Source organism: Mus musculus, chromosome 13 (assembly GCF_000001635.26).
Source record: "Mus musculus strain C57BL/6J chromosome 13, GRCm38.p6 C57BL/6J".
Taxonomy (NCBI): Eukaryota; Metazoa; Chordata; class Mammalia; order Rodentia; family Muridae; genus Mus; species Mus musculus.
This window is the reverse complement of record NC_000079.6, coordinates 73,755,791-73,768,753: the sequence shown is the minus strand read 5'-3', so window position 1 is coordinate 73,768,753 and position 12,963 is coordinate 73,755,791. Positions and strand designations below refer to the sequence as shown.

Here is a 12,963-nt window from a genome sequence, read left to right as displayed (position 1 = left end):
CTTGCTAGGCAGTCTGGCCATAGGAAATGGCAATGCCTAATACCATGTGACCTTCCATTGGGGAGGAAGCAGCTCCCCTAACCCTCCCGTGTTCACACAATGCATATATGCATGCTCACCCACAAGAGCATGGGCCTAGCAAGATGACTGGTGCTGACACCTGTACCTCTGATTCCTAAGGGAAGGGCCTGTTGCACGGATACAGTTGAGAAGAGGTGGGGCGCAGCCCACAGCCACCTGGGTTGCCAGCAGTCACCTGATCTGTGGGATCCTTTGTTTCCTCCAGCTATTCTGTGCAGCTTTGTCCTACAATATGAACACTGGTAATCAAAGCCATGGCCCCAAGGCAAGCACCCTACCACTGAGCAATAAATAACCCAGCACTTTCTTTGGTTTGAAAAGGGAAACTGTGCATGTTTCCCTCTTACTTGGATTCCACACACATCAGGTGCTGCTATCCCTGTAAATGACCCTCAACCCCACCATGAAGAACTCCCAAAGGTCTTAGGGTCCGTGCTCACACATTCAGCATTCAGCGCCACCTTCAAGGACTCCAGGCAAGACAGCGAGAAGGCCCACCAGCCCCCGTGTGGATCTCCAGCACCAGTGTGACACACCCTTTTCTGAAAAGGCCAGGTGAGGCTTTTAGTTCTCGTCCTAGCCTAGCAGAGCAGGGCCTCAGGTCTCCTGCTCAGTCCTCTTCCTAACTGTGCACCTCTCTGAATCGTTATGTCCTAACTGTGACCCCTGTCAACAGCAGCCCTGAGGGCACAGAACACTATCCACTGCCCAGCCTCCACTCAACCTCCAGACAGGACAAAGGTAACTCAGGACTGTCTCCGCTAGTGTATCAGGAGACAGGGTCACCTCTAACAAGAGAAGTTCCCAGGTGACCAACATGAAGTCAGCTACAGAGCATAATACCACGTGGATGGAATCCGAAGGGGGACCTGCAAGCAGACTAGAAGGGAGCCTGCACAGAAGTCAGATCTGACCTGGAGTGGAAGGCCCCCAGGTAGGGATTACCTTGCAGTAAACCCAGAAAGACTCCATTGTGGAATTTCTTTTCCCAGGCCTGGGGCACCTCACCCTGCACGTTTCCTGACAGGTTCCCTATAGGTCTTAAGATCTAATGATGCCCAACTCTGATAAGAAGGACCCTGGCCGCAAGCAGTGTCCTCTCCACCGATAAAAAACAATTCCAACCGAACACCAAGAATTCACACATCCTTTCCACTTCTAGAGGAATCTCACAATAAATAAAATCTAGGTCCAACATCTGTCCTGCAGAAGAGGCTGAGGGACATGTCCCCTGTCCAGACGCACAATCCCAAGTCCTTCTAGAACACGTGCTTAAGGGAAGGGCCCTGAGAGAAGGGGAAACGGAAGCTAAAAAAAAATCTGAGGAAGCAAAATGTGGATGTCACACTCACCACGCCTGCTCTCTCCTTGCCCAATCGATTTTTAGTATATGTGTTGGGAGGCTAGCTCCTCACACAGGGCCAAGGACTTTATAAGTAGACATACACTATCTACAATATAGAACCAACTGCATTTCTGCCACTCAACTGCCAGCCCAGGCCCTGCCTGGGTCTCAGCCCCAGGAGAGGTCAAGGTTAAGATGCAGCCTGGTTATGGCCCAAAGAAAGGTTCACTTCCTGCCCTCACACTACCTGTATCCCTGGTAAAATAGAATCTGTACCAGGCACAAGAGGGCTGTGGGTTCCCTATAGCCATGTGTTCACAGCTTGAAATCCCTAGGCAGACTAGATAGAATGTGGGTCCGATGCTAGACCCACATTCTGGTTCCAAAGACACTGGCTGTGTGTAAGCTGGATAGCCTATGAGGGTCCAGTTCAACTGCAGCCTGGATCTGTGTAGACCTAATGAGGTCTCCAAACTCACTCCATCACAAGCAACACGCAGGAGACATCTCTAGAAAATGGTACTTCCAAGAACTACCAAGGGATCTGAATAGGGGGCAAGACAGGGCAGGGCTGCAGTGTTCAAAGATGACTCCTGTGACCAGGCAAGTTGGCTCTGGCCTGTAGCCCACACATATACCCACATACATGACCACACAAATGATGCCCACACACATGGTGTAGATCCACACAGGCAACCTTTGAAAAGCCTTCATCCTGCCTCTACAGGACTTTCCCACCAAAAAACTAAGTATGAGATCCCTTCCCTACTCCTGGCTGGTATCTGGCGCTCCTGTTAGAAATGAGGACAAGATGGTCCAATGAGCAGCCCAACTTGGGATCCATCTCATAAGGGGGCATTAAGGCCTGACACTATTCCTGATGTTATGATGTGCTTACAGACGGGAGCCTGGCATGGCTGTCCCCCAAGAGGCCCTACCAGCAGCTGACTGAGACAGAAGCAGATACTTAAACCCAAGCATTGAACTGAAGTCGGAGACCCTTATGGTTGAATTGGGGGAAAGATTGAAAACGCTGAAGGAGAGAGTAACCCCATAGGAAGACCAGCAATCTCAACTTACCCCCCAGAGACTGAGCCACCAACCAGGATCATACACAGGCCAGTCAGAGGCCCCTGGCACAAATATAGCAGAGCTCTCCCTTAATCTTCAAGAGACTTGAGGCCCCAAGAAAGGGAATGGCCTGGGGAGTGGAGGGGAGTACCCTCTCAGAGGCAAGAGGTTAGAGAAGTGGGATAAGGAACTGTGGGAGGGGGTACTGAGAGGTGGAGTGGGAGACCAATGACTGGAATGTAAATAAGTAAAATAATAAAAATTGAAAACAAACAAAAATAAATAATAACTAAAAATTTTTAAAAAAGCAAAGAGTTCAGGACAAACCCCAGCAGACTGTGACTACAACAAAGTCATCCCTGTCATGGTACAGCGGCTGAAGTTTCCAAAATTATCATTATAGAAATATTAAGTATACAGAGCACCAAAATGCAAGTTCTATATAAGCCCAGCCAAGTTACTCAAGTTCAGCTTGGAGCGTGAAAGGATCATTAAAACACACATACTCAGGATGTGGCTCAGTTGGTAGAGCATTTGCCTAGCAAAGTACCAAGCCCAGGTTCAATCCTGACCAGCAATTCATTTAAAAAACAAAACAAAACATAACAAAAGTGGGTGTGGCAACACACTACTGTAATACAAGCAGTTGCTAGAGGCTCCAGTCAGGAGTTCAAGGTCATCTTCAGCTACAGATTGAATTCAAGGCCGCATAAGACCTCGTCTCAAGACAACTAAGGAATTAAAAGTGCATGCTTGTCCTCTTGTTAACAGTGCAAATTTCAGGAAGCCAGACAGTCACTTCCCTTCCTAGAAGCTGAATCCTCAGCCCTGACTGGCGTCAGGCACCACTTGAGAGTCCTGATACTGTAGGGAACAAGAAATGAATCAAAAGGAAAATTACCTCTGCCTGAGACACTAATCATATAGGACATCTGCAGAATTGTAGAATTGTCTGTCTCAGGCCACTGGGCACCAGGAAGGGCTTTGGGGGCTCTACTCTGGGGGTCTCTGTGATGCTGCTGACCCTCTTCACACTTCCCTGGCTGATGGACACTGAGTTTGGACTTCTAGATTCTGCCTCCACCTTACAACTGATTTTATGTGTTTAGCCAGGCAGCAGCCCTGAGACATAGAATGCTTTGTCTGTGCAGAGAAAGCTGGACAGTCCAGCATCTCATGGAGAGGGTCACAGAGTGAGACAGGCAGGCTGCGGACCTGGGCTAGGCCACTTCCGGGCCAGCACTCCTAGTCTATGAATGCAGGCTCCTAAAAGTATGGACTAGAGGAAGCGCAGTTTCTACTGCCTGTATTCTGAGCAGCAAAAGCTCTGATGCCATATATAAAAGATCCGTCCATCTCTTGAGGATTGCACCCTCTTTTCCTTCCAGACCCAGAACCTGGAGCCCAAACCTCCAATGTAAAACTTGGGGTAGGTGCAAGGCCAGCTGCAGCTGTAGGTCTGTGCTGGGTCCTCTCACCTATTAGGGCCTATTAGGATCTAGGTCTAGAAGAGAGTTGGAACAGGGAGGAAGCAGTCAGTTCAAGGTGACTTGCCATCAGCAGAGAGGGTGCTGAGAAGTAGGATGGAGAGAGATTCCCAGGCCCATCACCACCCCGTGGAAAGTGAAAGTGCCAGAGAGCTCCGGATCCAAGGAACAAAGAGCAGCAAAGAGAAGCCCGCGCTCAGAGTGCGCAGCCCCCTCCCCAGGCTTACACGGGCCTCTGTCCTTCCTCTAAGATCCCAAGGGAAGTTTGGCTGGTCCAAGGTCAGTGGAGGCAGATCTGGGATCCCAGTCGGATTTATCGGTTGACCACACTGGGCCATCCTGGAGCAAAAGAAAGCTTGCCCAGAGGAAGCTGTCCGTCAGTGAGATCACCCATCCAGGGGTCTGTACCTCCAGCTCTCCCAGGTACCACCTAGACACCTGGGCCTTCCCGTTCCATAGGTACCTCCAGTAGCTCTGCAACTCCTCCCTAGTCCCGTCAGAGTTGCCAAACCAAGTAGTTTCCGGTGCTCCAGCCTCGATGCTCCAGTCAGGCCATGCAGAGAGGTGGGAACCGCGCCCCCAGGGCTGACTGAGTCAGGCCAACAGGGAGATATGCAGCGGGCGCCTCAAGCAAGGAGCAGAGCACTGAATTCAAGAAACTGAACGAACAGGGCCAACAAACCACCAGCCCAAGAATCCTCTCCCGGTCTCGGGTCACTCCTCCGAGCCAGGCAGATACCAGTTGGCCCTTCTGACCCCTTCCCATCGCCCCGCTACGCGCCGCGCGGGCCGCCGCCAACCAACGAGTCAGAGCGGCCCAGCGGCAGCAGAAGGGCCCAGCCTCTGCCTTTGTCCCGTTGCAGGTGCGGCCAAGCTCACCCGGCGTAGGGGAGGTTTGATCCACGCTCTCGGGAGACTCGGGTTCTTCCGTGCGCTCAGCAGCTTCGTCCCCGGCGCCGTCGGCGCGCGCCTCCACCGGCACCACCGTAAAGTTCGTGGGCATGGCTCCGTTAGACTCTGCTGTCCCTCGCAGCCACACGCTGCTCCAGAGCAGCCGCCGGACTCCGGCGTAGGGGCGGGGTCCGCCCGGCCCGCCCTTGCCCGCCACGTGACCTCACCTGCCCGCCCCCACGGCTCGGGAAAAGTTTGCCCGGGGCGGGGTCGGGAGGCTTCCGGAACGACCACGCCCACCAGACGCTCCACCCCTTAAAACTCCGCCCCTGTAGCCACAGTCTCAGGGTTGCCCCGCCAGAGCCCTGTACCCTCAAGGACTCGGTACGCACAAACCCAACCCCTAGAGGCCACCGCTGAATGAACTGCCCACAGATGCAGACCTCCCTCAGCATAAGAGACACCAGTTCCTCCCCGCAGGACCGCGTCCTCCTCCCATTCCTACTCACAACACAGGCTCAGAGCCCTCCCGCCCTCCAAGAGCCTGTCATTCACCACTTCCACAGCTTCAGTTCTTCCATTCTCATTCCAAACTCCCGTGGGGCTCTTCTCCCACCACCCCACAGGTCATGGCTCCTTTCTCTCAGTTTGCAGCTCCTCATCTCCACCAACGCTGGTGATCTGGGCCCAGGCCCTGACCAGGTCAGGCTGCTAACCTAGGCCAGGGAGTAATGGCCAATCAGGGGACGCTGTGCACCCTGGGGTTAAGTAATCCCACCCAAGAAGGTCACTGGGCTCTGGGACAGGCCTAGCCAGCCAAGCCCGAGACTCTTTGTACCTGCTGGCAGGAGTGTTCCACGATCCAACCTGGGGAACCCTTGCAGCCCAAACTTGGAGGGTGGCAGTTCCTCCCTTTGGCTCCAAGGGCAGGTAAATTCCGAAGGTAGTAGTGACAGGAAGATCCGAGCAAAGAGTTCCAGAACACCACATGGTGGAAGTCACAGATCTTCCGGAATTTCAGGACCTTGTGCATTTTCAATGAAAGACTGGTGAAAAACTGGAAACAAATATTCTTCAAGAGAGAATGGAACTAAAATGTTAGGGTATCATACCCAACACATCCTACAAAAAGCCATAGCCCCCAGGTGCAACAAGTCACCCAAAACTGTTTTAGATGGTCAAAGAGAAACACAGGTGATATGCCTAGAGCTGCTCACAACCTGTGGAACAGGGCCAGCCAGGTGGCCTGGCCCAGTTCAATCAGGGACACGGACTGGAAGGCAGCTGCCGGACCAGTGACACCGCTGGGATAGGCTGAGATACGGGAGTTAAAGGGATTTGCATATCCTACCGATGAGAATAAAACATTTTGAAACTAACTCAGAAAAGCCATTTCTGGGAAAGCCCAACTGTACCCAGTATGGCCGGCTTTCTGCCCTCTGCCAGGAAGGAGCTTGGGGGAAACATGGGCCACTCAGGAATGGCCTCTTATACAGTTTCCAGCTCCTATGGGGGATAGGGCACAACTTGCTCAGATCATACTGTCACCCCACCTCCCTCCAGGAGCTATCCATAGCAAATAGGGAAGGGCTATCACCTGTTTCCCCTGCTCAGCTGGACCTTAGGTGGAAATAGTGACCACCTTCTCCTCCTCAGAACACCCTCCAGACTGGCAAACACTTGAAACTTAGGCTCAGTAGGAGAGGGTTCCTACCATTTCAGAGACCCTGGTATCATACCCAACACATCTTACAAAAAGCCATAGCCCCCAGTCACTTTCCCTGCCCTCCCCCTCTATTGTTTTTAAAGACAGGGTCTCATAGCCCAGGTTGGCCTCAAATTTTGATATAGAGCCAAAGATGACTGAATTCTTGATCCTCCTGCCTCTACCTCCCAAGTACTGGGATTACATACATGTACAGACATGCCCAGCTATAGTCCTTTTTACAAATGTGCCTGTCTCTCAGCCCCATTTCTTCTGGCTGACTGCACACCAGCAAGGTCTATTACTGTGGCATGATATCCACAGGCTGGGAACTCAGACAACACTGAACGCTGTACCCGGTGAAGCTAAGGAAGATTATTGTCAATACACTCAGGTCCACTGGGAGCTTGAGTGGGGAGGGGGTGCCCTGTGAGCTTGGTGACTTAGAGAAGGAAGAGCCCATGGAACAGGGCAGAGTAGCCTATGGGAATGTTTTAATCCCCACAAAGTTGAGATGCAAGGTTTCCATCAGCGCAGTATGGAGAGCCTCAGGACCAATGTCGCACCAGGTATTTTAACTTGAAAGAAAGTAAGCAGCGCGCACAGAACCAGTGGACAGGCAGTACATCAGCTACCACACCTCCCTACACATGTGAAGGATGTGATGTTCTGCTGACTCCAAGGATTACCAAAAACGGAATGAAACTGTACTTTATACCTGCTCCAGACAGGACCCCAAAATCTGATGCATAAATACTCAACCTATGAAACTACATTTTTCTTGACATGAGACCACGCATGCAGAGGTTAGAGACTGGGAAACTCTGAGAACATGTTATTCAATGAGCACTAGACTGTAAAATTTCTCAAGCTGCAATGAGATGTGCATCACTTGGTCCATTGTGCCCCCTCCCTACCTCCCTCTCCAAGTGTGATGTGTGAGCATGTGTGTGTGTGTGTGTGTGTGTGTGTGTGTGTGTGTGTGTGCTGGCTTGTGCTGTGCACCTTCTTCCTTTTGTTCAAGATAGTTTGGCACTCTTGGCACAGAGCCTAGTCTAACTGCCACCAAGCTTCCAAGAAGTCACCTGTCTCTACCCACCATCTCCCAGTAGTGCTAGGATTACAAATGCTACATGAGTTACAGGATTCAGTAAAACACTTGCAACCAGGCCCTCTCCCCAGTACCTCTGAAGAGCTTTCTTTTTTTTTTTTTTAATATTATTTATTTATTATACGTAAGTACACTGTAGCTGTCTTCAGACACCCCAGAAGAGGGCATCAGATCTCATTACGGATGGTTATGAGCCATCATGTGGTTGATGGGATTTGAACTCACGACCTTCAGAAGAGCAGTCGGCGCTCTTAACCGCTGAGCCATCTCTCCAGCCCCCGAAGAGCTTTCTTTAAAAAAAAATTTTTTATTTAATGTATGTGGGTACACAGTCGCTGTCTTCAGACAGCCCATTACAAATGGTTGTGAGCCACCATGTGATTGCTGGGAATTGAACTCAGGACCTCTGGAGGAACAGCCCGTGCTCTTAACTGCTGAGCCATCTCTCCAGCCCTCTGAAGTGCTTTTAAGCCACTCAAGAAATAAGATGCAAAGGCCTGGCTCTCTTGTCACCTTCTTCCCCAGCCTCAGAGGTCTACCCTTGCTCACAGGCACCATCTAGGCCTAATGAAGCACTGATATTCAGCTACAGCTGAGACCATCGGTACAGTACAGGTAGAGATGTGTCTCTCCTATATGGTATTATCCACCTCAAGCTGTTAGCTTCAAGGAACCAAGACACACCAGCAACGCCTACTCCTAGCTGTGACTGCTTGTCTTTTAAAGGTCCAGGGCTTTGATGCACATAGTCGTAGGCACAAAGGAACTTCCTGTTGCCTCTAGGCTTTGTCACCCACAACCATAGGCCCTGGCATCTGAGGGTTAGCCTAAGCTGAATGCTTCTTGATGGGAGGCCACCATCAAGATAGACCAAGGCCATAGCCTGCTTCATATAGACTTCCCCAATGCACATTATTCCAGCAATGGTCAGGAAGGGACCACCTAGTACTGTTCTGTGAGGGGTAACCTTGGGCTCTGGTAAGGTCCATCTGCCTCCAGGCAACCAGCTCCACAATGCTATTCTTTCTTCATGCAAAATATGGTCCACTTAGACCAATGGTATGCACAGAGTGTCACCCAAAATGGCCATTCAATGCCACTGTCTGGTCACCATCTCAGATTGCACTGCTCATCACTGCTATCAGCTCAGGGCCATCGGCTCAGCTGTAGGGACTGGCATGTCTAATTCGCTGTTCAGATGTTCTCAAGCTATGGGAGCCCAGCTGGGCAGGAGATCCCTTATGTGGCCTCCAGAGGCTGATAAAGAAACCTAGCTTGCAGTGTTTGTCAGCAGCAGCAGCTGCCAAGTGCAAATTGGCCTTCAGCATCCCTTTGTGACCTCCAAATGTAATCATCTCCCAGGATAAACTGGGGGAAAAAAAGTATTCTCCATGAAAATCTGCACATTTCTGTTCCCCCGTAGCATGGGTGAAGAAGGGAGCCCAGTGCACATGACAGCCACTGTACACGGGTGCATGCTACAAAGAGCAATAGAAAAGCGGGAAAGACTAAACAGCTGCTCCACCAGGGACATCACGCATGGGCAGGCACCTATAGGCACATGCAAGAGACTGCTCCAAGCCATAGTTCCACCCTGTTGTAGCAAACCCAGTTCCCAGGCTGTCGGGGGCATGCATAACCTGCAGCCACCTCTACACACTGTACAGCAGGGACCAGAAACACCAGCTCAACAGAGACCAGAGGACTGAGTGCTCAGATCATGGAAATGTTAGAGTTCCCCAGCACATCCACAGTCTTGAAAATTGGAGCCATTGCCACACAGGTTAATAGGTGCTGCCCTTGTGACCTTGCTGAAGGTTAAAGGAGGTGCTTGCAATTTTGTCCACCTGAGGTTTGAAATGGAAACCCCAGACCTGAGGACTATATGGAAGACACATCCAGTGCAGGAGATGGTCATGTAATTTGACCTGATCTGGCGGGAACAGGGGTTGTATGTACAGAATTCAGACTGTAGAAGTGGGCCTCGCTCTGCTTGAGCTGCCCTCAGGAAGAAAATGGAAGTCGAGTCAGCCTTTAAAAAGTATAGAACTGGGCGGGTGAGATGGCTCAGCGGGTAAGAGCACTGACTGCTCTTCCGAAGGTCCTGAGTTTGAACTCAGACCCAGAAACCACTTGGTGGCTCATAACCACCCATAATGAGATCTGATGCCCTCTTCTGGAGTGTCTGAAGACAGCTATAGTGTACTTATTCATAATAATAAATAAATCTTTGGGCCAGAGCAAGTGGGGTTGGCTGGAGCGAGCAGAGGTCCTAAATTCAATTCCCAACAGCCAGATAAAGGCTCACAACCATCTGTACAGCTACAGTGTACTCATACACATAAAATAAATAAATAAGAAAAGAACTATTCTTCCAGTTTCTAACCTCAACGCCCAAGTCTGTGCTTTTTGTTCTAACAGATTTCAGAACCACCTAATCCAGGGCCCTGCACCATGCCCAAGCACAAAAAGCGACTGCTTGCTAGTCTGCAAGTTCCAGACTTACTTGACAAGGAGATAACAGGGTTATTTCTGACATATCAAAAGAAAGAGGCAAGCCAGCAAATGTTTGTTAAATAACAAAGCTGACAAAGAATTAAAAAAAGAAAGAAAGAAAAAGAAAAAGAAAAAGAAAAAGAAAAAGAAAAGAAAAGAAAAGAAAAGAAAAGAAAAGAAAAGAAAAGAAAAACTTATCTGGCCCCCAGTCCATTACAAAGGTGCCTGGCCCCAAGGGATGAATTTCTAGAAGCTGAATTCCTAGATAATGATCCGGCTCCAAGGTGGCCAGCCTGCACCAAGGCCAGGAAGAGTCCCAGCCTTATCTTCCCTATCAACCCCAATGTGGCTATAGAGCTAACAATGTCTACAACCACACTGGGTAGGGAGGAGGCCTAAATTCAAGGTCAGTGCTTTCTCTCTCAGCAGGACAGCAGCCCAGCACTGAATTTATCCCAGGAACACTTGAAGCTCTTTAATTACACTGGGGTGTGTGGTATGTGTGCCTGTAATATATACATATATTTGTTCTGCTCCTCTTGAGAACCCTGACTAATACACACCCTAAGCCCTTTTTGTTCATAGCCTCAAATAACCCTGGAAAAGAAGACAACATCTATAGATACAATAATAACATAATGCCTTTTTTTGAGTTCCACGGTGGCCAAGTCACTTGCTCAAGAAGGAGGGCAGGGTCAGGACAAGGAAACAAGTTCTAGGAGCCTGGAATGGATGGAAGGGCCAGGAAGCCTCTGCCCACCAGTGCCCTGCCCAGGCCCAATGGGACACATGCCTGAGCTGCCCTTAGGAACTGAGAAGATTCTGATGGGAAGAGGTGGTTATGTGCACATCCTGGCCTCAGAATAGATGCTCATGCTGGCATCCAGTGATTTGTGTAGGTGGTGGAATGCCTAGAAGATAAATGTGGCTTATGAATATCAGGGTGAGTCCCATACCAACCTCCTCAGCCCAACAGTCCACTCCTAAGTCACAGCTCCCAGATGGCATCACAGCTGTGGCTGTGCACACAGTAGGAGTTCTGTCTCAGTCTACAGAGATAGAGCCAGCTCTTCCCACATAGTGCCCATTCCTGCATGCTCTAGACTCAGTGTTTCTTACATTCAAGCTTCATAGACTAACCCATTCTCCTTCCAGTTTGACTGAACATCAGGCCAAGCTGACCCTTTGACCAAGCCAGTCCCCTCCCTCTGTGGGCTGGTCAAGGTCAAGGAGACTTTGGAGGTAAGATTCATGAACCCATTCAGTGTCAGAATCAGGACTGATATCTATCCAAGTTGAAAATCCCTCCTTGCAGAGTAACTGTGGCCATTGAGTTGTCACATGTCACACTAACAACAGTTGGCCACAGGTCACTGTCCACAGGTTGCTGGCACCTCGTGGGTGATTGTTAAGAACTTCTAATTAGAGTTGGCAGGATTGCTTAGTTGGTTGGTAAAGGCACTTGCTACTCAAGCCAGAGTTTGATCCTCCAACCCGAGCAAAGGTAGGAGAGAATAAAGTCCACAAAGTTGCCCTCTGACCTCTACATGCATGCCATGGAATATCCCTGCCCCCACACTACTCAAATATGTTAATGAATAAAAAAGGAAAAAAATTAACCTGGTCATTTAGCTGCTATTTCCTAGTTTGAGGGGGTTTTCATGGGGGGGGTTGTTTGTTTGTTTGCTTGCTTGCTTGCTTATTTTGAGACAGGATCTCAATGAATAGCATCATTGGCCTGGCACTCAATATGTAGACCATGCAGACTTCTGAAATTACTTCAGCTTCCTGCTTCTGACTCCCAAGTGCTGGGATTACAGGCATGCACCACCATTTTTTTTCTTTTTAAAATAATTTATTCTGTTTAATTGCAAAGAAAAAAATACCAATAGAATAAATGTTAACATCATACTTTGGCCTGAAATGCTTCCCACAGCTTTACAGCATCACCAATACCAGCACCTTCTCTTCTCAAACTACAGCTCTGTCCCCAAGAAACAGCAGCTCCCCAACCCCTGACCCCACCATTCTTCCTGGTCTATGATAACAGTGACTCTAGAAACACCACGTGACTGAAGATGCACTTCTGTCCTTTCGTAAAGCTGGCACAATGTCCTGGAGGCCCATCCATGATGCAGCTTATATCAGAGTGTCCTTCCTTTTCAGAGCCAGTAACATTGCACCATGGGATGGACCACGTCTCGCTTACCTGATGGGCACTCGAGTTCTTCCCACCTCTTCACTACTGTGAATAATTTTTCTTAAGTTTTCCCTATATGGAACGAACAGCACAGTTCCTGGAGTATATGTCGAAGCAGAATAAAAGTGGTTAAGGGTCACCACTGCTTTCATAGAGAGAAGCACACATTCACATACAACCTATCTGGGAAAAGGGAGACACAGCATGGTGGGGTCTGTCTGCTGGGGCTAAGGGATGACTTCCTGCCCTGCCTAAACCAAGCATTTTCTGTAACGTGTGCAGCACTGGCCAGACAGAATACAGCACAGTCCTTTAGTAACTAGATGCCACTCACTGCCCAGAGATAAGCACGCTACCTCCCACCATGATCTCTGTCCTATTATTAAACCAGCTTCAGCAAGGTGACAAAGGTCTGTGCCAAAGGTCATTCTTTGGTTGCAGGCAGGTGGAGATGGCAGTCTTACAGACCCTGGGGGATGTTGTTGCTGCACCCACCGAAAGACACCTCAGCAAGCAGAGCAGAAACTACTGCAGGACCCTCAGCCCACTGGAGGGGCCTGAATACCAATGCAAGGC

General features: G+C 49.8%; 1 protein-coding gene across 5 annotated transcripts in view; it reads right to left on the bottom strand.

The window, feature by feature from the left end:
* The window catches only part of Slc12a7 (solute carrier family 12, member 7), an 83,703-nt gene that overhangs the window by 48,001 nt on the left and 22,739 nt on the right, over positions 1 to 12,963 (bottom strand). The window contains exons 1-2 of one of the 5 annotated variants that reach the window (XM_006517175.2): positions 4,448 to 4,609; positions 4,212 to 4,339 (exon numbers count right to left, since the gene is read on the bottom strand). The exons of 2 other annotated variants lie outside the window; for them this stretch is intronic. Coding sequence is in view for 2 of the 3 variants with exons in the window: in NM_001360694.1 (NP_001347623.1) it covers positions 4,864 to 4,987 (124 nt within the window). In the remaining variant the exon portion in view is untranslated. Of the gene's footprint in view, positions 1 to 4,211; positions 4,340 to 4,447; positions 4,610 to 4,863; positions 5,095 to 12,963 lie in introns of those variants that run through there. 2 more of the 5 variants (NM_001360694.1, NM_011390.2) reach the window with 2 other exon arrangements.